Source organism: Arvicanthis niloticus, chromosome 4 (assembly GCF_011762505.2).
Source record: "Arvicanthis niloticus isolate mArvNil1 chromosome 4, mArvNil1.pat.X, whole genome shotgun sequence".
NCBI classification, from domain to species: Eukaryota; Metazoa; Chordata; class Mammalia; order Rodentia; family Muridae; genus Arvicanthis; species Arvicanthis niloticus.
In genome coordinates, this window is record NC_047661.1 from 15,134,115 (window position 1) to 15,157,341 (window position 23,227).

The 23,227-nt window shown below is 39.1% G+C and overlaps 1 protein-coding gene and 1 pseudogene across 2 annotated transcripts in view; one reads left to right on the forward strand and one right to left on the reverse strand.

The window, feature by feature from the left end:
• Positions 1-1,229: 1,229 nt before the first annotated feature.
• The window catches only part of Skil (SKI like proto-oncogene), a 29,934-nt gene continuing 7,936 nt past the window's right edge, over positions 1,230-23,227 (reverse strand). The window contains exons 3-7 of one of the 2 annotated variants that reach the window (XM_034500015.2): positions 14,219-14,316; positions 12,720-12,952; positions 9,279-9,508; positions 8,689-8,913; positions 1,230-7,825 (exon numbers count right to left, since the gene is read on the reverse strand). In XM_034500015.2, the coding sequence (XP_034355906.1) occupies positions 7,667-7,825; positions 8,689-8,913; positions 9,279-9,508; positions 12,720-12,952; positions 14,219-14,316 (945 nt within the window). In that variant the 3' untranslated portion in view covers positions 1,230-7,666. The remainder of the gene's footprint in view (positions 7,826-8,688; positions 8,914-9,278; positions 9,509-12,719; positions 12,953-14,218; positions 14,317-23,227) is intronic. The other variant, XM_076932213.1, reaches the window with a different exon arrangement.
• Positions 4,350-6,361, forward strand: LOC117706883 (hyaluronan-mediated motility receptor pseudogene; annotated as a pseudogene).

Consider the following 23,227-nt stretch of genomic DNA (forward strand, 5'->3'; position numbering starts at 1 on the left):
TGACATGGATAGATCCAGAGAGCATATCAACTGGAGAAACATAGAGGACAAGTATGTTCACTCCATGCAAGGACCTAGAAGAATGAAATCAGACACAAAGTAAAGCAGGATTTTAGCTCAGTAACATTGGTAGTCTGGAACTAATTATGACTGCAAACACAATGTACACAGCAGCACTGAATTACACTCTTAAAATGGCCAAAATGTGTGTATATTTATGTCACAGAAAGTAACTGGTGCAAAGTATGAAAACCACATTCCCAGTGACTCAGACCCCCAGTGACTGCTGTTTCCAGTTGTTTCTCAGTATTTGTGCCCTTATGAAAACCCGCAATCGAGTATGTGCTGGACTTGTGACCCTTTTTTTTCTTTATTTGTTTGTTGTTGTTTTTTTTTAATGGTTTTTTTGTTTTGTTTTTCAAGACAGGGTTTCTCTGTGTAGCCCTGGCTGTTCTGGAACTCACTCTGTAGACCAGGCTGTTTGTTGTTTTTTGAGACAGGGTTTTCCTGTGCAGCCCTGGCTGTCCTGGAGCTCACTCTGTAAACAAGGATAGCCTAGAACTCAAGAGATCCATCTGGCTCTGTCTCCTGACTAGCAACCGGTCTCTAACCCACAAAAGCAAGGCAAGTGAGTGACTTAGAATCCTGGTCTAGTGTAATAGTAGCATTGCTTTCTCCTGGGTGACTTGTTTGGGTAAGTCAGATTCCACACTTTCACACTTGAAGACTGTCAACACCACATGAGCTCACCAAAGCAGGCCCTCTAGCCCAATAACGCTCTAATGACATCATCCGAACCAAAACACCCAGCCAACCTGATACTTCACCCTCAGATACTGGCACTGTTTGCCCTAAGGTTTGTCCCAGTAGCAGGACAACCACAAAATCCTGGCACTTTCAACACTAGAAGAATTACACACAAATTTGTAATTTATAATAAATATTCCTTGTTAATAATATGCTCATAAAAAGTAAGGTACAGAAAGAAATGGGGACTGGAGGGATAGTTGAACAGTTAAGTATGCTGGTTCAGTTCCCAGTACCCACATGGCACCTCACAACCATCTCTTCTGTTCTCTGTAGACACCAGCCATTCACATGGTAAACATAAACACATGTGGGCATTCACACACATAGAAAAAGATAAATCTGTTTTAAATGAAAGGAAAATATCCATTGTAGGGAGACAAGAAAGTTAGCAGTTGATACCAAGATGACTTGAAGCAAACTTGATCGGCATTAAAAGTTTTTATTGGGAATATCATCCAATTTATACAAGTTATGTACAAGGCATGAAAATGGCAAACAGCACAGAATACGGCTGAGGTATAAGCTAAGAGCACAGTATGTCATGTTTCAATAAATATAATCCAAAATTTGTAAACTAAGTAACCAGATAGATGAGTCATTTTCTTTTTTAGTAAAACCATATAAAATATTTATTTCACGTGAGGTAGAGGACAGTTTTGTGTGTCATGTAATGCAACCAACCACAGCAATTTTAATCATAAAAGTATATGCATTGGCAAAATTATCAATTGAATTATGCTCAATGTAGTTAATTTGCTTCAGTAGTTGCAGAAGAGACCATTCACTTACTGCCTTCACAGTTTAGAAACTGAGGAATAATTGAACTATCACACTGCCTTAAAATTCCCTAAGTCCTTCCAGCAGGACAGCTAATGGTGACTACATTTATCACAAACTCTAACAACTCAAAAGATGTCCTAGATTTAGCAATTATTCTAATGGGGGTGTTTTCATGAGAATTACTTTAAATGTGCTGTGCTTTCTTTATTTTCAAGTGAGGTATCTTATATTGAAGAAAAAAATCTTAAAAATTTCTTTTATACTAAACTAACTTTAAACACTATTTTGTTTTCTGGGCTTAAATTTTAAAATGTTTTATATTTCATCAGTTTCTAATTCCAAAACAGTAGCACTATATAAGACATTTAATTCTATTTCTAAACAAGCTTCAAATTGTATTACATATTTTAAAAGCCATTTAAGTGGGAAGATTAAAAAAGACTGTCCTTTTAAACAAGATACAATACAAAATACCCATATATGGTTTTCTTCCAATAGTGGAAATGCTTAAGTATTTTACACTAGAAAAAAAAAAAAAAAAGTTAAGCTCTGTTTAAATATCTCAGTTCCACAAGTATACTATATAATGCAGCAGTTCATATCACATATTGCTGATTGCTTCCATGAAACCATTAACAAGTAGATCCAAGTTCAGGAGCAGGTGCATATAGCATGACCACAATTTGTCATCAGTTTGTAACGTCCTGCCCTAAAGATTAAATGCCTAATGGACGAATAAAAACGAGTAGCCTTCCCTACTCACTCAAAGCATAACATGTTGCACAGACCTTCCAGTAGATGAAAACCCTTCAGGACTAGCTTTGCAGCTCTTGCTAGGGAAATACCTCGGGCAAGTTTCTTATTACTTGTGCTTCCTTTTCATTTTGCTTTTCTGCAGACATAAGCCATAGACACACAGACACTGGGTGCTCTGATGGACTCTGGAGGGATGTGGGGAGCCTGGAAACACCGCAGTTACTCACTGTTTCACCGACTTCGGTCTGCTTTATAATTCACTATATACAAATCAGTTTTTTCATTACTCCTTCCCACCCCTGTACAAAAAGTTTACATATAAACAGGTTATATATTAAATATGTTATAAAATTAGCTCAAGAAGCATAAAACATCCTTATCTTCCAAAACACAAGAGATTCAAGTGAAAGACTATACTTCAAAAATGTTAAAGCCCGAGCCAAACCTAAGTTGTTGGTAGAATCTGTCAGTGCTCAGTCTCAGCTGGGATTAGCAGGTGGTTTGTTTAAAAGTCTCCTTGATGGCAGCAGGAGCTTCTACACGTAAGTACCTTTATACACTTGGTGCAAATTCCTCAGAGTCTGGACCACAGACAGAAACCACCCTTTGCTCGGTGCAAAAGCTAACACCGTGTTTCTTCCACTCTTAAACATAGCTTTTAAGAATAAATGGTCTCATTTCTCCCTAAACAGAGTATGGACTCTGAAGGAAAATCTGCCTGCCCAGTGAACTTGGCATAACACATGAGACCTAACACCAAAGCAAACCTTAAGATAGCAACCAGCACACAAAATGAGCATGCACGAAGTCAGCTTCATATGGATATTTTAGTAGAGGTCACTTGTGGAGTATTACAGAATTTCAAAGTTTGTTTTCAAGCTATATGGTGCAATGTAAATTAAAGTTATATTCAACAGTAGTAGATATGATATTTACAGTTGATTAAAAATTACTTTTAAGGACGTTTAGACAGAAAATGATGGCACATCATTTCATCTTCTGGGAAGTGAAGACGACGCTCAACAATGTCACGAGGCAAGTTTCATCAAGACTAGAAAAATCACACTAAGCAGCACATAAGCAGAACACTTCTGAGTCTGTCAGAAAAATAAATGGTACAAGTCCTTGTGTCTGCCTCCCACACACAAGCTGGGATACAATGAACTGACAACTAAGCTAAGGCTATTTTACAAATGCCTGCGGTTTCCTTTCTCCAGATCTAAATAAAATGACATCAATGGTCCCCATGCCACTTAACATGTTCTCCCAAAGAGGTTACAAAAGTCAATACATTAAATTATAGAACATAGTAGAATAAATCCAGTTAGGTCACAATATATTTAGGAAACAAACACCCTTCTGGAACGTAGAAAAGTTGCTTTTAGACAAGTATCATGAAAAAAAAAATACGACCATAAGCAGGTGTGATAACCCATGGCTCTGACCTCTCACATCGTAGAGTACAGGTCTCATGTCACCGCATGTAGTGCCATGAGACATCACAGGACACATGAAACAGAGGATACTGCCAGAACTACTTTCAGGAACATCCCTAAAAACCCTGCACATGGACAGCGGCGATGGGACTCATGCCTGCTAACCCAACACTTGGGAGGCAGAGGCAAGAGGATGCCTGCAAGTCAAAGGCCAAACAGAAAACAAACAAACAAACAAACAAACAAACAAAAATACAAAGCTTGCCAAGAATTTTCCCTAGTAATTTCAAGCCTATGTGAAATACTAATCTACTACTAATGTGAAATTCGATGTTAAAAATGTCAGACTTTATGTGCAAAGAAACAACGAAGAAAAGTGCAGAGGGTGCCCTTCCCCAAATCATGGAATTCATTTGTCATCTAAAATTCCTGCTAGTAGCAGATACTTCAATGGTGAATTATTAACTTATCACATATTCTTAGCTGACGGTAAATTCCTGATCTTAAGATTAAAGAGTCAATGGGTGGGACATTTGGTTGCTGTCGCATCTGGACCCAGGCGTGAGAATGTCTTTTCCTAAGGCATCCCTGAAAAGATTCAACGACCCTTCGGGCTGTGCTCCATCTCCATGTGCTCATGATATTAAAACTTCAGAAGCAATGAAAAGGACCAGTGTCTTTTCAGAAATCACAAAGATTTAAAAACCAAAGAGAATCTCAACAAAATGTTAACATTGACAAAGATATGACTTTGCTTGCTTTGGCTAAAAAAGCAAAGACACTGGTGTCAAAGAAGAAAGGAGTCTCAGAAGAATGATAAAGATGTGAAGAGATTAGAAAAAGAGATAGAGACTGGTAGAAAAACTACTAAAGTCTAAGTTTTCTGAAGATAGTCATCAAAAGAACATGAGAACTCTAAGCCTGGCAATGATGAAACTCAGAAATAAGAGAGAGACAAAGATGAGTCGTCTCTGTTGTGCAGAGTCTGATGGCTAAACAGGAAGGTATGGAGCTGGAGCTGCAAGCCACTCAGAAGGGCCTTGCTGAGTCTAAGGGAAAAATAGTCCAGCGGGAGGGAAAACTTGTTTCAATAGAGAAAGAAAAGATTGATGAAAAATCTGAAGCAGAAAAACTAGAAGAAATTAGCTGTGCATCTGATCAAGTGGAAAAATACACACTAGATATGGCCCATTTAGAAGAAGATTTGAAAGAGAAGGATCGTGAGATTTTAAGTCTTAAGCAATCTCGTGAGGAAAACATTACATTTTCTAAGCAAATAGAAGACCTGACTGTTAAATGTCAGCTGCTTGAAACGGAAAGAGACAATCTTGTCAGCAAGGATGGAGAAAGGACTGAAAGTCTCAGCACTGAGGTACAAATTCTAACAGAGAAGCTGTTTCTGAAAAAGCAAGAATATGAAAATCTGCAACAAGAAGAATTGCAAAGCCAGTCACTTCTGCAGCAAGAGAAGGAACTGTCTGCTCGGCCTCAGCAGCTCTGCTCTTTTCATGAGGAAATGACTTCTGAGAACGTCTTTAAAGAAGAGTTGAAGCTCGCCCTGGATGACCTGGATGTGGTCCAGCAGGAGGAGCAGAGTGAAAGGCTGGTCCAACAGCTGGAAGAGGAAACGAAGTCATCTTCAGAACAACTGAAGCAGCTCTATGACCTGCTGAGTAAGAAAGGAGTTGAACTGGAGGGAAGTACTGCCGCTCACACCCAAGCCACCTTGAATGCACAAGAGAAGTATAATGACACAGCACAGAACCCGAGAGATGTCACTACTCAATTGGAAAGCTGTAAGTCATCAACACGTAAAGAGATAGAAGATCTTAGACTGGAGAATAACTCTACAAGAAAAAGTAGCTATGGCTGAAAAAAGTGTAGATGTTCAACAACAGATATTGACAGCTGAGAGCACAAATCAAGAATACACAAAGATGGTTCAAGATTTGCAGAACAGATCAACATTGAAAGGAGCAGAAATTAGAGAAAACACATCTTCATTTCTTGAGAAAATAACTGATTTGCAAAATCAACCCAGACAAGATGAAGACTTTAGGAAGCAGCTGGAAGAGGAAGGAGAAAGAACAGCAGAGAAAGAAGATGCAGTGATAGAATTAACCATGGAAATTAATAAATGGCATCTCCTATATGAAGAACTGCATGACAAAACTAAACCTTTTCAGCAACACGGGGATGCCTTTAAAGCAGAGAGGCAGGCATTGTTGAATGAACATGGTGCCACCCAGGAGCAGCTAAATAAAATCAGAGATTCATATGCACAGCTACTAGGTCACCAGAATCTAAAACAAAATATCAAACATGTGAAATTGAAAAATGAAAATAGCCAACTCAAATCAGAGGTGTCAAAACTGAGGGGTCTCAGCCTGTTAAAAGGAGACAAAATGAGGTGAGAGCCCAGGGAGAATTGGATAAAGCTCTGGGCATCAGGAGCTTTGACCCTTCCAAGGCTTTTTGTCATGAATATTAGGAGAATTTGACCCTCAAGACCCCATTAAAAGAAGGCAACCCAAACTGCTGCTGAGTCAGATGCAACCTCAAGAGGATCGTGGACGTATACGTCTGAAATACTTGTTGAAGATTATTTTCTTCATTATTCTTGACACTATGTTTATAGTATATATTATATAATGTATTTAATTTCTACTGCCTATTCTTCGGTATATGAAACCGTAATTTAGCATTTGTTATCAAAACAACTTTTGATCTTTTATTTTCTATTCTGTGTCTCCTCAGTCTTTACCTGCATCACTCACTCTGAACCATCTGTTTGCTTTGCTGCATATGTTGTTCTACCATCAAATTGACTTTTTTTTTAAAGATCAGTATTAAAAATTTCCCCCTACTCTGTATCCCCTCTGTGTTTTTAGCTTGACTCTAGCGTTCTTTCTATTCCAGTAAAGAGTTTCCATTCTTTATAAAATAAATAAAGTATTTAAAAAAAGAGATTAAAGAGTTATAATGGTCCATTTGTGCAAGTTTTAAGATAACATTTAAACATACAAAAGTCCAAAATAATCTTCAAGATATTTAGTATTTTACAATTTAAAAGAAAAAAATCTATTATATAAATTTCATTAAGACCACCTTAAGACTACATATAAAAACTGTACAAGAGGATTATGAGTTACATAGGAACCAACGTACGTCAGTGGAATCCATTTTCCGCGTGAACATGAATGAGCACTTTCACACCACTATTAACAGGAAAAGTTAAGAAATCACTTTAATTTTCTGAAGTCTCACACACATACCTAGATATAGCCACTCTTAAACAGACAAATCACAACTGCTTCTTGTGTGCAGCATCAGGGCACAGCAAAGCATGCTCTCTTGCCCCCCCACTGTATGTTGGGGAGGTGGTACTATCATTTCATCAGTAAGATTCCTCTAGGAGGAAACCAGGGGAAACTCATCCTAAAACCTAAACAAAAGTAACAACAGGCTCAGTGTATAAAAGTCCCAAGGTTCTGTAATGAGAAGGATACAGAGTGAGTAGCTTTGCATCATAAACCTTACCTCTGTATCTAAAGTTGAGCCTAAAATAACTCATGACAAAACTGACCCAGGTACTTTCCACCACATAATGCAGCTTTGGAAAGTATGTAACTCTTAGAAATACAGGTAGACTGACTAACTACAGGTTCAAATTACATAGGTTATTATTACCAAGCCGACTGGAAAAAGTACATTTGGAAATGGAAAAATTTGTATTAATATATATTCTTCACTTTTGCTGCCCTACAAACTAACAGAATGCCTAGCTACCTTCATGCAAATAAGATGTGAGAATTCAATTTTCAAAGCAAGCGACAAACATGAAGACCTGTCAAACAAATACAGGTCCGTGTCTTCTTCAGCTCTTATTCCTTGGAGGTCTTCGATGATTTCACGATCTGCAGCTTCAGCTCCTTGATCATCATCTCGAGCTTCTGTCTCGCCTCTCGCTCCTGTCTGAGTTCATCCTGGAGTTCTTGCCTGTCTGCCTCAGCATGGTCTAGCCTTTGCCTCAGTTCTGCCAGCTGTGTGATTTAAAAGACTGTGTTAGTTTCCCATCACTTTCCCCCCACTTAATCATCCTACCATGGTTATGAAACAAACTGCCACCTGCTTTTTTTACAAAACGAACCGTTTTCCTGCATATCTTGGAACACCTAGTACTTGTGACAACTGGCATGCCAGTGGACTGCAGGACTAGGAGTATCAAGAGGAAGAGCATGCGGCTGCTCACAAAGCTCACGGTGTCACTCCGACTCCACGGCTGCCAGGTTCCCGTGCACATCTTCCCCATACTTGTGAGACTATAAAGCAGTCTTACTTATGTTTGCCTCCGTTCCCAGATATAGTAGGCAATAGTTTGTTTGCTAATTTGGAACAAAAGCTCATCTTACTCTATCAAAATAATGAAAAGCTAGATTCTACTGACTTGTTTATTCATTTATATGGTGCTAGAGTCAGCGCAGGGTCCTATGCATGCTAAGCAGGTGCCTTACCAATCAGCTACAATCCTTAGCCCAAAAGATGCAAAATTTTATAGAGTACTAGACATTAATAATTTAGATAACTAAATTACAGAGTATCAGTTAAAAGTGAAAATAATAAAGGTTAAAAAAATCTTATGAAGCCAGGTGTGGTGGCACACACGTTTAATCCCAGCACTGGGAGGCAGTCAGATCTCTGATTTCAACTATACAGTGATAGGCTCTCCACACACCCCAATAATGAAAACAGAAAATAAAAGGGGCAAGAAGGAGGGAAAGAGAATACACTACCTTAGTGAACAAAAGCTGTGCTTAAAACCATTTCCCATCCTGAAACCTAGCCTGACTTGACAAAAGTAACTCCTTGACAGTAGATCTAGCCCATGCTACAGACTGCCACTCACCTGGGCTGCATACTCAGCCTCTTTGTCTTTCTCTAAGGTTGAGTCACAGGTGCATTTCTGCTTCATCACCTGCTCCAGCTTTTTCTCTAAGTCTCTCTGTTCAGTATAAAACTCCTCCATCCTCTGAGCATGGTCGTTCTGCAAAGACTCCAGCTCCTTCTGCAGATGCTGCTGCTCTTCAGTGAGCTCCTTCATCGCCTTTGAACTGCTCAGCATCTCCACTTCCTGTGACACAAAGTGGTCATTCTTTACTTCTATCCCATTAGGAAACAATAAGTCACAAGGCATCTCAAGTTCAGCTGTGCTATCATGTCAATAGAGAAGCAACTGTCTTGAAGAACTGCTTCTTAGTATAAAACAGAACAGCTCTGAGGCCATCTGCAGTAGTCTCACTTTCTTGCTATGAAAAGGTACCTTAACAATAACTATTTCCAGCCAGGCAGTGGTGGTGCACACCTTTAATCCCAGCACTCAGGAGGCAAAGGCAGGTGGATCTCTGTGAGTTCCAGGACAGCCAGAGCTACACAGAGAAACCCTGTCTCAGAGAAAAATCACAGGGAGAACAATGGCTACCGCTTAGGACAGCTTACCATCTGCAGCTGCTGCTTCTTCTGCAGAATCGAGTTCAGCTTCTCCTGCTGTCTTACATAGGTTCTCATCACATCTTCCATGATTTTTCCCTTGTCATCTTCACAAGTAACATCTCTGACCAGAAGTGGAGAGGAAGCTTCAGAATCACGCTTGCTTATGTCTCTTACTAAGTTGCAAACAGTAGACTCCGATTTCTTTTTACTTGTAGAATTAGGTGAGATTGATGAATCTTAAAAAAAAAAAAAAAAAAATGGAGGGGGGGAGTATTAATATCACTGGTAAAAAGTCACTGGAACAATCCATAAGTAATTTAAAAATACATTTATAAATCAATCAAAAGCAATAAAATACTTAGGGAAGAAAATTAACAAATGTAGTGCCAGATGACAACTACAAAGGAAACTGACACATGAAGCCAGGAAGTGACACCCCATGGACTAAAGACTTAATCTATTCAATGTAATCCACATCAAAACCCCAGCTCCTATTTTTGCAGAAACTAACTAGCTCATTCTAAGATTCACAGTGAAATGTGAGAAACTCAAAATACCTAAACAACCTAGAAAAAAAGGAATAAAGTTGGAAAGACTCACAACCCCCAACTTCAAATCTTTCTACAAGCTACAGAAATCAATGTGGGGCTGATCATGTTTGTTTGCTACATCAGTGTGAAGACCTGAGTTTGAATCCCCAGAACACCTGTAAAGCTATGTGCAGTAGCACACATTTGTAATCCCAGCCTTCCTAAAGCAAAATAAATGCAGATACAGTTGAATCCCTGAAGCTTAGGAGACAAATGACAAAAAAACTATGTCTCAAGACGGGAGGTGGAGAGCAACACCCAGTGTTGTCCTCTAACCTACACATGCAACCCCCCCCAACACACATGTAAGCACATATATGTACACAAACATGTCATACATACACACAATCAAAACTGTGGTGCCGACATAAGACTAGACATTTAAATAAGCAAAAAGGAACCCGGAGTCCAAGTGCTCACTTTGATAGACATAAGCTACAAGTGGAATGATTCACAATTCTACATGGCCTGAGCAAGGAAACCATACAGACTTGTAAAGCATTACCTATTTATTTTTAGAGCAAAGTATATGGATATGTATGTATGAAAATATAACAAAGCCTATTGCTTTGCTTACTTAACTAACTTAATGCTAACTTTAAAAATTAACAAAAAATTTCAGAATCCAAGCCAGGAGTGGTAGGTGACATACACCTGTGACCCCAGCACCCAGGAGCCTGATGTAGGTCAAACTCAAGACCAGCCTGAGCTACCAACAAGGATCTTGTCACAAGAACTTTCAATTGCTGTTATTATGGTGCCAAGACAATTCAATCAGGAAGAAACAATCTTTTCAACAAATGAGCAGCAATACTAAGACGCAAATAAACAAAGAAGTAAAACTCCTTCTATTAATATAAATGTTAATTCAAAATGACCTAAATACAAGATCAAAGAATTAACTGTAAATGCTAAAGCCATTAAGTATAAATCTCTCTGGCCTCGGAGTACACAATTTGTTCCTAGGTGAGACACCTGAGCTAAGAAAGCAAACAGAACTGGACACAAACTGCAACCTCACTAACAGAAAGGAGGAAGGGAAGTGTGAGACTGGCAAATCCTGTCTAATAAGGACCAATCATAACGAGAACTCCTAGAACTCAACAAAAAAGAGACAACAATTCACAAACACAGGTTGTAAATTGGACTTTTTCTTCAAATAAAATATCCAATGTCCAGAAAACCATACAAACATACTCAACTCATCAGTCATTAGAAAATTACAAGTCCAAATCATTCAAGACACAACCATAACCACTGCAATGACTGTACTCAGAACAGGCAGGTCCAATGTTGACACAGTGTGCAGACACCGAAACCTTCATGCACTGCTTAAAAATCCACAACTGTGTGTACCTACTATGGAACAGTATAACAGTCTCTCAAAACATTAGCAGTTATACAGCCCAACCTAAATATTTACTAACAAGAACTAAAAATGTATGTCCACACTAAAACTTGCATACAAGTTGGCAGTATTATTCATAATAACTACGCAGGGACACAACTGCCTAAAGAGGGGTTAAACAAAACACACATAGTTACAGGGAAACATTAACTCCTTTCTCAAAAAAAAAAAAAAAAAAAAAAAAAAAGTTCCTACCAGAAACACAGCAGAGAAAAACACGCCTAGTAAAAGCCAGACCTCAAAACCACATAATGTCGCTCTTTTTATCTAAACTGTCCAGAATAGGCATATCCATAAAGACCACACGTAGTCAAGGGGCCAAAGGGGAAGAAGATGGGCTGACGGCTGGAGGATGGCAGGGATCTGTACAGCAGCCATGACAATGCTCCGTGATTAAACAACTGTGATGTTTTTCATGACATGGTGGTTACACTAAAGACAAACAAACTGTAAGCTTTGAAGTTCTATGGTAGGTCAAATGTACCTCACTTAGTTTTTTAGATTTAGTTTCTGTTAGTTGTGTCTTGCTTGTGTGTATCATGTGTACATATGTGTGGTACCAGCAGTGGTCAGAAGAAATTAGGTCCCCTGGAACTAGAGTTACAGGTAAGTTGTGAGCCACCATGTGGGTGCTAGGAATCAAACCCAGGTCCTCACAAAGAGCAACAACTGAGCCATCTCGCCAATCCCTTACATTACTTTTTAATCGTTTAAAAAAACTTAATTAGAAGCCAAACAGAATGCAGATGTGTTATAATAATAATATAGGAATCATTACTATCATAACTTAATTCGGAGGAAACTGAGTCATAGCAATAACAACTTGAATATAGGAAGCTGTCACACTGTATGAAGATAGGAGACAGCAGGATGGATGGACGGACACCCATAGGGATGCTAAATTTCTTCACCCACATGGCACTGAGCAAGGCTAAGCTGCAATGCGCAATGGACCAGGGCCGAACCTTCATGCACACCTCTTCTGTGGTCTATGCATTTTAGAAGGCATAGGAAACATGCAGGTTTTCTCAGCGCCTGTGCCAATGCCATCTGTCTGTCCCAACCTGGCTGTACTGTATAAGCTGTCCCACTCTACACTCCTGAACCACAAGTCCAATGTTAAATAGACTTAACACCGGGTAAATGGCATCTCTGTTCACAGAAAACAAAACAGCAAACATAAGCGATTCTACCAACAAGAGGAAGAGGCAAGTGACGTTATTACGGTAGTGAAGCTGTTCACTGTCCTCTGTCACCCTACACAGGCTGCCACCATTCTATAAAGCTCACGACTGAGGGGCAAAGAACCCACCCTGAGTTTTCAAAGTTAGAACTGTTTTAAAGTAAAATCGGTGGTTATATAGGAGAAAATACAAAAGGCTTTAAAAATACTGAGGAAATGTGTTTCTTAATTAGCTGATTTTTAAAATGTAACTTCTGAATACTTACCTAAACGACTGTATAATTCTCTACTGGTTTTTAAATCCATTTTCTCCTGCTCCTCGAGTGAGACGTCTGGGTAAGACACTGTTTTCTCACGCTTACTACTACCATGAGACTTTCCCGACTCTCTGGAGATGGACTTACTTGTCTCTGCCTTGGTGACCTCTTTAGACTGGGACGTAGCAGACGTAAGTGACACATTCGGTGCGACCACTTTGTCACACATGTACAAGTAATAGCTGGGACAGAGAGGAAAAACAAAACACTCATTACATCATACTGAAGTATGAATTAAGACAACATTGTTCTAGAACCTCAGTTCTCAGCTACTAGAATAACCAATATAAAAATACAAAGAATACAGGCTACAGAAAAGGTTTCTTAGAAAAGAAAGTCAGTACTTAAGGACAGCAAAACTGAGGAATTTTTGTTATTTTGAAAGTAATTTCAAAACACTTAAAAAAAATTAGAAAACAAAAGTGAGTCTCTTCCTCTTTCCTCAAAACCGCCTGCCCATTAAAGCATGAAACACCAGGTATGATACCTCACATTTATAATCCTAAAACCTAGGATGCTTAAACAGGAGGACTGCCACATGTTCTAAGTTAGCTTGGGCAACAAAGGGAATTCCAGACCTGTTTCCCTGGGCTATATAGTAAGACCTTTCTCAAAACACAAATAACTCCAGGCGTGACGTTCTGGAGCTTCTCGGCAGCTCCGATGGTGAGGCTTGCTGATGCTGGTGAGGTCCCAAGGACCTTAGACACCACAGAGAGAACAGGTTCTGGGAATATAATAATCCTTGCATCAAAATCCATAAATGATCTCTTTAAATTATTAATAAAGTAGTAATAAAGGCAGAGGCAGGAGGATTTCTGAGTTCAAGGCCGGCCTGTTCTACAGAGTGAGTTCCAGGACAGCCAGGGCTATACAGAGACACCCTGTCTTGAAAAACCAAAAAGAAATATATAAACTCTTGATTGTGAAGGATGTGGTTATTATAAAATCTCCAAGTTTCAAAACCAATTGTTTGTAAAATTACTATGCAGGGGGTAGTACACACCTTTAATCTCAGCACTTAGGAGTAGAGGCAAGTAGACCTCTGTGAATTTGAGGCCAACCTGGGCTACATAAGGAGGCCAGCCAGGGTTACCTAACAAAAACTGGTTTCAAGCAAAAAACAAAACAAAAAGCAAAGTAGCACATTCAACTCTTTTGAAGAGTCAATTTACCTCTTAAAGGTAAATAAAACAAATTGATTCAATTTCTACTTCAAGATAGCAATTTTATATATGCACACACAAAAGGTCTGTTCAACCCCAATGTTCTTGCCTAAAACAATTCTGAATCTTCAAAGGCAATTAGTTAAGAAGGAAAACCTAAAGGTAAGTCTTCTTTCCCCGAATTGTACCTGGAAGATAGCTGTGAATGAACAGGTAGACAAGCCAACAAAAGAACAACAAACAACCACCACTGGACGAGCAGATGGATGAGTGCTCACTCACCTAGGGTGTAAAAATGAATGCGTCTGAGGAACATGGTCACCTTCCTGCTTTATCACAGGATACCAGGATGGCAATTCCATTCCTGATGGTGTATCTGTCTGTAGGAGTACACAGAAAGGAACATTATTGAGGAGAAAAGATGATTTCTCTTTGTTGAATATGGTTCAAAAGATAGAACCTAGGGATTAAATCCAAGGCCTTGCCCATGTTAGGCAAACACTCTAACCACTGGGCTTCACAGCCAGCTCCTGTGGCTAATCCACTTGATAGGGCTGCAGAACAAGTGTCACATTTTTACGGCTCATCTTCTACTAAGAGCTCTCCAACAGTGCTCTGTCTCATTCCTTGAAACTTAAGGACTGCTACTATCTGGTCACAACTTTCAATACGCACATTCAAATGGCATGGCTTACCAGAAACAATTTCATACTTTGGAAACCAATTTCAAATAAAATAACATAACCCTGAGAATACACAGCATTGAGAACCTTTTACTCTTGGTACCACAATCGACTTCCCTCTACCTCATAGCCATAGCACTTAACTAAAATTTTGACTAGATACCATTCTACAGCAGTAAGTACACTGGCCAATTAAATGTGAAACTACTGTGCTTTTAATATTTATGAGGAATATGGTTTACTAATAAGAATTACTAATTACTAATTACTAATACTAATTACTAATTACTAATTACTAATTACTAATAAGAATTAGTAAACCATATTCCTCATAAATATTAAAAGCTGTTTTTTAAGTACCTATAAATAAAAAAACAGGGGAATGATAACTGGTGATTTCCTCACTGGCTGAGAATTTTACAGTCTGATTAATTCTAATAAATGCACCTTCCATTAAGCAGTGGTCACTATCTCTGCTCATTGATTAGAACAAAACTAAAAGAGTGAATTTACCTATGGTTCTAGCAGCTTCCTCATCTTGGCCTGGTTTATATTTTGTCCTCCACATATTTCCACAACAGTCACTCCCCTGATCGTGAGGAAAAATAGGGAGCATGGGTCCCCGACAGAAGTGAAGGAGGAGCTGAAGGTGCCAGATGAAGGCAGACAGCAGAGATGAATGTGATGTGCACAGGTCCCAGAGTGGGTCAAAGGACGATGACCTAACAGGACACCTGGTTAGTCTCTGAACTCTTGCCTCTGAGAGCAATCGGGAGGTAGATGGGGACTAACAAGCTCAATGAAAACACAGAACTGTGGGTACAGCCCAGTGTAGAGTACTTGCCTGGCTGACGTAAGCAAGGCCAGCTGCTTACGCCAGCCAGACCCTGAACTCAGTCTCCAGCACTACACATTTAAGAAGTCCCACATATAAGGGACGATCACCAAATACTAAGAATTGGGGAAGCTGGTTTACATCCCAACATTCCAGGCCAGGAAGGAGCACAAAGTAAAGAATGACATGCAGTTCTTACTAGAAGTAAAATCAACTCAAAATGGCCCAGAGCTGGGGGTGGGGTGGGGGTGGGAGATATACTGCTAGTGAAGAAAACCAGTGCAGATGAGGAAATCTTGGGAGAGATCAGGTAAGCAGCCCAGTGCCAGAAACCAACCAACCAACCAACAAGACAAAAACAGAAGGAACAACTCCTAGAGTAAACTTACACAACTTCACTGTCCAAATGTGACTTTACTGCCAGGAAAATGTTTTTTAAAAAACATTTTAAAAAAAACATTTAAAAAAAAACTGAAAAGCAATGTTGCCGGGCGGTGGTGGCACACGCCTTTAATCCCAGCACTTGGGAGGCAGAGGCAGGCGGATTTCTGAGTTCGAGGCTAGCCTGATCTACAGAGTGAGTTCCAGGACAGCCAGGGTTACACAGAGAAACCCTGCCTCAAAAAACAAAACAAAACAAAAATTATAGGAGAAAAAAATATGTTCATAAATTAATCTCTATGTTTATTTTACATGTATAAATGTTTTTGCCTGCATGTATATCTGTGGATCATGTGCCTGTGGCAGCCAGAAGAAGGTATAAGATCCCCTGGAACTGGAGCTACAAACAGTTGGAAGCTACCTTGTGGGTGGTGGGAATCTAAGAAGAGCAACCAATTAACTATTGAGCCACCACAAGAATGCTTTAAATGGTTTAAGAGTTGATTATCAAAAGGAGAGAGAGGGCGAGAACATGAGAGGGAGAGAGGGCGAAACGCAAGCAAGAGCTCACCAGCAGTGGTAGTGCATGGTGCATTCATTTGATCCCAGCACTCAGGAGGCAGAGGCAGGGGGATCTCTCTGAGCTCAAGGCCATCCTGGTCTACAGAGTGAGTTCCAGGAAACCCAGGGCTACTCAAAGAAACTCTGTCTCAAAAACTAAACAAAACAAAAAAGAATGGGTTATTCACTGAGGACTTCTATGTCAGTATGTTATTTTTTTGAAAAAAAAAAAAAATCCACAAAGCTGATAAAATATTCGTTAAGATTCAAGTAAGTACCACAATTCTGATTATTATTCAGAATCTGGGCAAACTCAACCACTTACTTACAAGGTAAAGCATCAGTTGTTCACAGGTTCTCAGCCTACAGCAGACTACAAAGAACTGACTTCTAGCAATAAATACTAACTGATAAATGTTCATATACCACTGATAACCTGAGAGAAAGACAAATTACAGAATACAACCATAAAAACTGCTATAGCAAAAGACAATCTGAGGGTGTCAGCATAGGCCAGAGCAAGTCATATATACATTTCAGTTGTGTATGACTAACCCAGTACTGAATTACCATGGTAACTGGTGCTTAAGTCTTCAGTCTAGATGACATCATCAAGCTATATTCTGAATACTATTTAGATCTAAACTTATTTGAAACACTTAAACTCGCCTTAAATATTTACAATTTCAGGGATCTGAAGGGGTGGCTCAGCAGTTAAGAACACTGGCTGCTCTCGCAGAGGATGCAGATTCAATTCCCAGCACCCACGTGGAGGCCTGTAACCATCTGTAACTCCAATTCTAAGGGATCAAACATCCTCTTTTGATCCCTAAGAGTACCAAGCACATAAGTAGTGTGTGTGTGCAAGTGAAATAGTCATACACAGAAAAATATAAAAATTTTAAAAAGACACAAATGGTATTTTTTTTTCCTCAAAACCCTGACTTCTTTAAAATTGTGCTGCTCAAGGGTAATCTGGTAAGAGAGCATGCTGAGAAACATCAGTAAGTTACTCTAGATATATCGTCCAATAAATCATTTCAAACTTTGAAGTTAAAATCACTACACTGAACCACACATTAAAAAGGCTTTCCTAGTATACAGACTAGAATCTGAAATCTTCAGAATAGTTTGCAAGAATTTTTCAAAACTTTGACTTGGAATATGATGACTTTAATCATTAAACTCATTTCAAAACTCTTTGACTTATGTGATCATTTTTTTCATAATACAAGCACAGTATGCCCTTTTTTAAAAATGTGAGGCAGTGTCTCTTTGTGTAGACCAGGCTGGCCTTGAACTCAATTGATTTACCTGCCTTTGCCGCTCAAGTACTAAGACTAAAGGCTTGAGCCTCCATGATTGGTTACGCCTTTATTTCAGCAATTTCTCTAAATTTAAAACATCATCTTAAGTAGCTGCATTTATTTATTTTTAAGCATTCACCCTCCTCAGTTTCTATTCTTTATTTCTTATTCTTACATCTGTCAACTAAAAGAGTCACAGACTACAGGTTCTGAGCAAACCTCATGTTCTAGTTTGCTGTCTGTTGCTATGATAAATACCATGACCAAAGCAATGGGGTGGGGGAGGCTTATGTGACTCACACTTCCAGCTAACAGTCCATCAGCATGGGAAGTCAGGACAGAGACTTGAGGCAAACTGAAGCAGACACCCATGGAGTAAGGCTGTTTACTGCCCTGCTCCTGGCTTCTGCTCAGCTAGCTTTCTTATATAGCCCAAGATACCTATGGCTGATAATGCCTACAATGGGGTGAGCCCTTCCACATCAATAAGCCATCAAAAAATGCCAATCTGATCTAGGCAATGCCCCAACTGAGGTTTCCTCAGGCAACTGTGGACTGTGCCAAGCAGACAACCGAAGCTAGCTGGAACACTCCCTTTAACAATTACCTAATATTGTCCCTAGCCAATGTCTGTATTCCCTATTCAACACTAGTAAGTGGCTATCTGGCCTCTCAACAGTAACTTAAGGTCAACTTAAGCCTGTTTATTTTGTACTCTCAGTACCTAGCACCATGCAGTATTTGTTGGGTGACTTTGAATGCCCAGGAGTGGCAATGGCATTTGCCTAGCATATGTGAGGCTGCAGACTCAATCACCAGCATGAGGACGGTGAGAACAGAAAAGGACAAAGAGGCAGGGGAAACTGGTACAAGGTTACTGGCTACCAAGAAACTCAAGGCACTCTCACATTTGGATTTATGAAGCACAAGGGAAGCTGAACCTGTTTGGTTGCACTTTCTAAGATGTACAAATTAACGCAAATCCTAAGGAACGCACAATGCCAACCATGATAAAGAACTGCAAGTTCATTCTGCCTAAAATGCTGTGGTAAGCCATAAAACACACTCCTAGCAAATTATCCTAAGTACATGCTAAAAACAATTAAGCACATATTATAAAATGAAACATTAACAATCATGCCAGATTTTCTCTTCTAAGCCTGCATTTGTGTCAACATACAAATTAGGTTTTTAGAAAAAGAATATAATTAAATGCTATAGCAGCAATGCTCACGCTCCTGATCAGAAATACAAATTAGATGCCCAAGCGGGAGCATCTTCTGCCTTTTGTCTCACACTCAGTGCGGGGCTATTTACTCCTCTGTGTACTCAAACATTAAAACAATATGCATTTTCTCACTTGGCAAGTGAAGAACATCACGTAGTAATTAAAGGCAGAGGCTTACTACTTTAAATGCTCTTACTGCTGGACTGCCCCACCATCATCTACGTCAAAATTAACAGATGGCACGCTTTCACACATACAAGCAAAGTTTCAGATACATTATTTCAATCCAAAGGTTCTTTTTTTTACTAAACACCAAATTAACATCCATGAAAACAAAATTTAAAGGGTCCCAAAATGTACAGTAAGTTTATTTTTAATAAATAACCCTTAGGAAAAATTTTAAAGTTTTCCTACATGTCTATGTCTTAACTCTGGTACCTCGAACACATAGCCCTTACATAATCAGATATCCTAAGAAGCAACTATTGGTTTGGGTGACACATCCTAACCAGTTTCACAATGACACAGTTTAGGGTACTAGACTTCCTTTTTTAAAAAGACTTTTTGGTACCACTTTAAATACAAGGCAAGTACACCTGCCCCAAGCTATTTGTATTCAAATACTCCAAAGTGCACTGACGTTCTCATGAGTGCTAGACTTACACTCAAAAATAAGCTTAGGTTTTAAGTGGTATGCTTGTTTTTTAATTATAGTATCAGATTACTATTTTGCTCTTTAATTTGTAGTGACAAATGCTTATTATCTAAAAAAAACCGAGACAACATCTTAACATGCTGGTGCATCTTCCAAATTCTCAATAATAATTCAAATGAAGACATTTTAAAAGTTTTTAAAATGTTTTTACATTTAAAGTGAGTGTGAGAGCATGTGTTCATGTGAGTTGAATGTGGGGGGGGGGGGGGTTTGAGAGAGCATGTATGTTCATGAAACAGTTTTCTTCTTCCACCATGGATACCCTGAGTACTGAGCTCAAACCATCAGGATTGATGGGACTGCCCTCACCCACTGTCATCTAATTGTCCCCTCAAAAAAATCTTTTAAAAGCAGAAATTTTAAAAAATGCTAAAAATAGGAGCTGGAGAGATGGCTCAGTGGTTAAGAGCATTGACTGCTCTTCCAGAGGTCCTGAGTTCAATTCCCAGCAACCACATGATGGCTCACAACCATCTGTAATAGGGTCCGATGCCCTATTCTGGTGTATCTGAAGACAGCTACAGTGTAATCATATATATAAAATAAACAAACAATTCTTTTAAAATGCTAAAAATAGGGGATAGAAAGATGGGTCTGTAGTTAAAAGACTGTCATCTCTTGCGGAGGAACCAGGTTTGATTCCCAAACCCACATGTAACCCAGAAATATCTGAAACTCCAGTTTTAGTAGCTATGATAGCCTCTTGTTGATTTCTCTGAAGGCACCAGACATACAGACAAGTGACAAGCAAGTGACGTATAGACATAATTCAGACAAACACCCACACACATCAAACAACAATTAAAAGTGCTACAAATAATCATTTTTAAATCCTTGTATTCAAAGACAGTTGGTAAGTTTAACAGTCTAATGGAATGCTTATATGAGAACTAAAATATAATGCACATTATTATATAACAAGTTCAACATAAATCAATATCCTTACAAGGACACTCCTAGATAGCATCAAGATTATTGCTTAAGAAATACCTCCTTTAGTATGAAATGACAACCCTGGCTCTGGGTCTCTTTGCATATGTAACACTAAGATATTCACGTGGTCAATAATGACTGCAGAAGTACACAAACCACCTCCTACCCAATAGCTGCCAACAACTTTCACTAAAAGAAACCCAATCCCTCAGATGGTATCTGGTTTCCTCAACATGCCCAGCATATTGTGAATGAGTGTGTCAACAACTGAAATGAAATAGTGTTATGAGGTTGCAAACAGCTACTTAAGAGCTTTTCAGGTTTAGGTTTTATGCCAGTTACTGAGAATTAACTAACCTAATGCAAAACGGAGACACAATGACCTAAGCTCTTGCATTAACGTATCTAGAGCTGATCCCTTGGATCACTGGGAGTGACATCAGTGCCTGCTGCTCACACTCAAAGACCCAACTCCCCACATACCTCAGAAGGCCCAGGTGGAAAGCAAAGGCTACACTTCTTATAATAAATATGCAGTCGTTATCGTAAGCTTCATGTGAAGTCGGTAGTACAGTTATCCCTTTGTAGTGTGAAGAGCTGATAAAAGTCTTGTTAAGGAATTAAAGAAATGAGGAAAATAAAAATTCTATACTATGAACTTGACATAAGAAACTGCAAACATCAGTGTGCTGCTTTTTCCTTCAAGTGCTTCGACTCAAAGTCCAGAGCCTTGTGCACACCAGTCAGGCATCCAGCCACTGAGCCACATCCTTAGACAATTAAGCAGTGCTCTAGTTTGCTTTCAGTCACAGTGACAAAACACTGACCAAAAACAACTTGGGGAGGAAAGAAAGGGTTGTGACTTTTTACTTCCAAATCACAGTCCATCATAGGAGTGAAGTCAGGACAGCAACTCAGGTAGGAACTGAAGCAGAAACCATGAACTCATGGTTTGCTTGCTTATACAAACCAGGAACATCTGCCCAGGGAGTGCCCCCCCCCAACCCACACATCAATTAGCAATAAAGAAAGTGCCCCAAGACAGGCCACAGGCCAATCTAATTGAGGAAAGCCCCCAATCAGGCTCCTTCAGGTAACCCTGCCAGCTGAAGCCAAGTAGAAAAAGTAGAAATCTCAATGCCATAAAGATATTTTCTTTTTTCTTTCTTTCTTTTTTTTTTTTTTGGTTTTTCGAGACAGGGTTTCTCTGTGTAGCCCTTGGCTGTCCTGGAACTCACTCTGTAGACTAGGCTGGCCTCGAACTCAGAAATCCACCTGCCTCTGCCTCCCAAGTGCTGGGATTAAAGGTGTGGGCCACCACTGCCCGGCCAAAGATATTTTCACTGAAATACCTGTCAACTTGTTTAACATGTAACGTAACATGTATAATCTAAGGCTTTCTGTATATACAGATGTGTACCAGAAGAGCATAAAGGTAATGGGTCCTATGAACTGGCTATAAATCACATCTGGAAGGAACCAAACCTGGGTCCTTTGAGAGCAGTAAATGTTCTTAAACACTACAGCAGCTCTCCAGACTCTCTTTCTCTCTCTCTCTCTCTCTCTCACACACACACACACACACACACTCTCTCTCTCTCTCTCTCTGTGTGTGTGTGTACACTTTTTTTTTTTTTTAAGATTTTAGAGGTGCTCCCTTTTTCCATGCTTCAACTTTTAACTTTACTGACTCTATATCTGGAATAGTTTTCTTTTAGGCAGCATATAACTGTTATGTTTAGCCAATCTGGTAAATCTGGCCATGAACTGGGGATGTTTGGACCATTTGCACTTGCTGTTATTAATACCACTGCATGCCATCTATCCTCTTATTATAAGGACTCCGTGTGTCCCCCAGTTCTTTTAAAATTAAAAAAAATATATATAAGGCTTTATTTTTTTAATCTTATTTGGAAACACGTGCCTTTTAAAAATATGGTGTGATTTGAGCCTTCAAAAACTGTTCACTATCAATATAAAAAGAAAAGTAACCTTACTGTGTATAGTATCCTCAATTTTCTATTTTATTCTATTTTGTGTTGGCTTCATTTAAATGCTAATGACCTACGAAAATGATTTCATGCTCCTTCTGACCTGCTTATGAAGACAGTTAAAAACACCAAGGCACTGACTGTATGTGACAGGCTAGACCGGTACTGTTCTTGGGGAAACTGGCAAAGCATCTTCCCAAGCATTTTCTGTAGGGCTTACTTCTCTCACGGACATGAGACATCTCATCCACATGAGACAGACAGAAAGTACACAGATGAAAAACTGAAGTTTGAAAAGGAACTCAAGACAAAAAGAATCAATATCTAACTTTTTACTGTGTCTTTTTTAAAAAAAAAAAAAAAAAAACTGTAACAATTCCATTTTAGATTAAGAAATTATATTCTATATTTAAAAAGACATACTATTCCTACAGCATTCTAAAACTTTACAATAAAACCAGGGAACTTTTACTATCGAAAAATAAACTGTAAAGACTCAATCACCATAAACTCCCTATTAAGATGCACTGTCAAAGAAAACCAAATGAACTTTGACCCAATCCAAACAAGTTTACGCTGGGCTCCATTATCTGAAGCCTAAAGGGGATGTCAACCAGAGTGGGAACGGGCACCACCTCAAGGAAACCAGTGAACCTA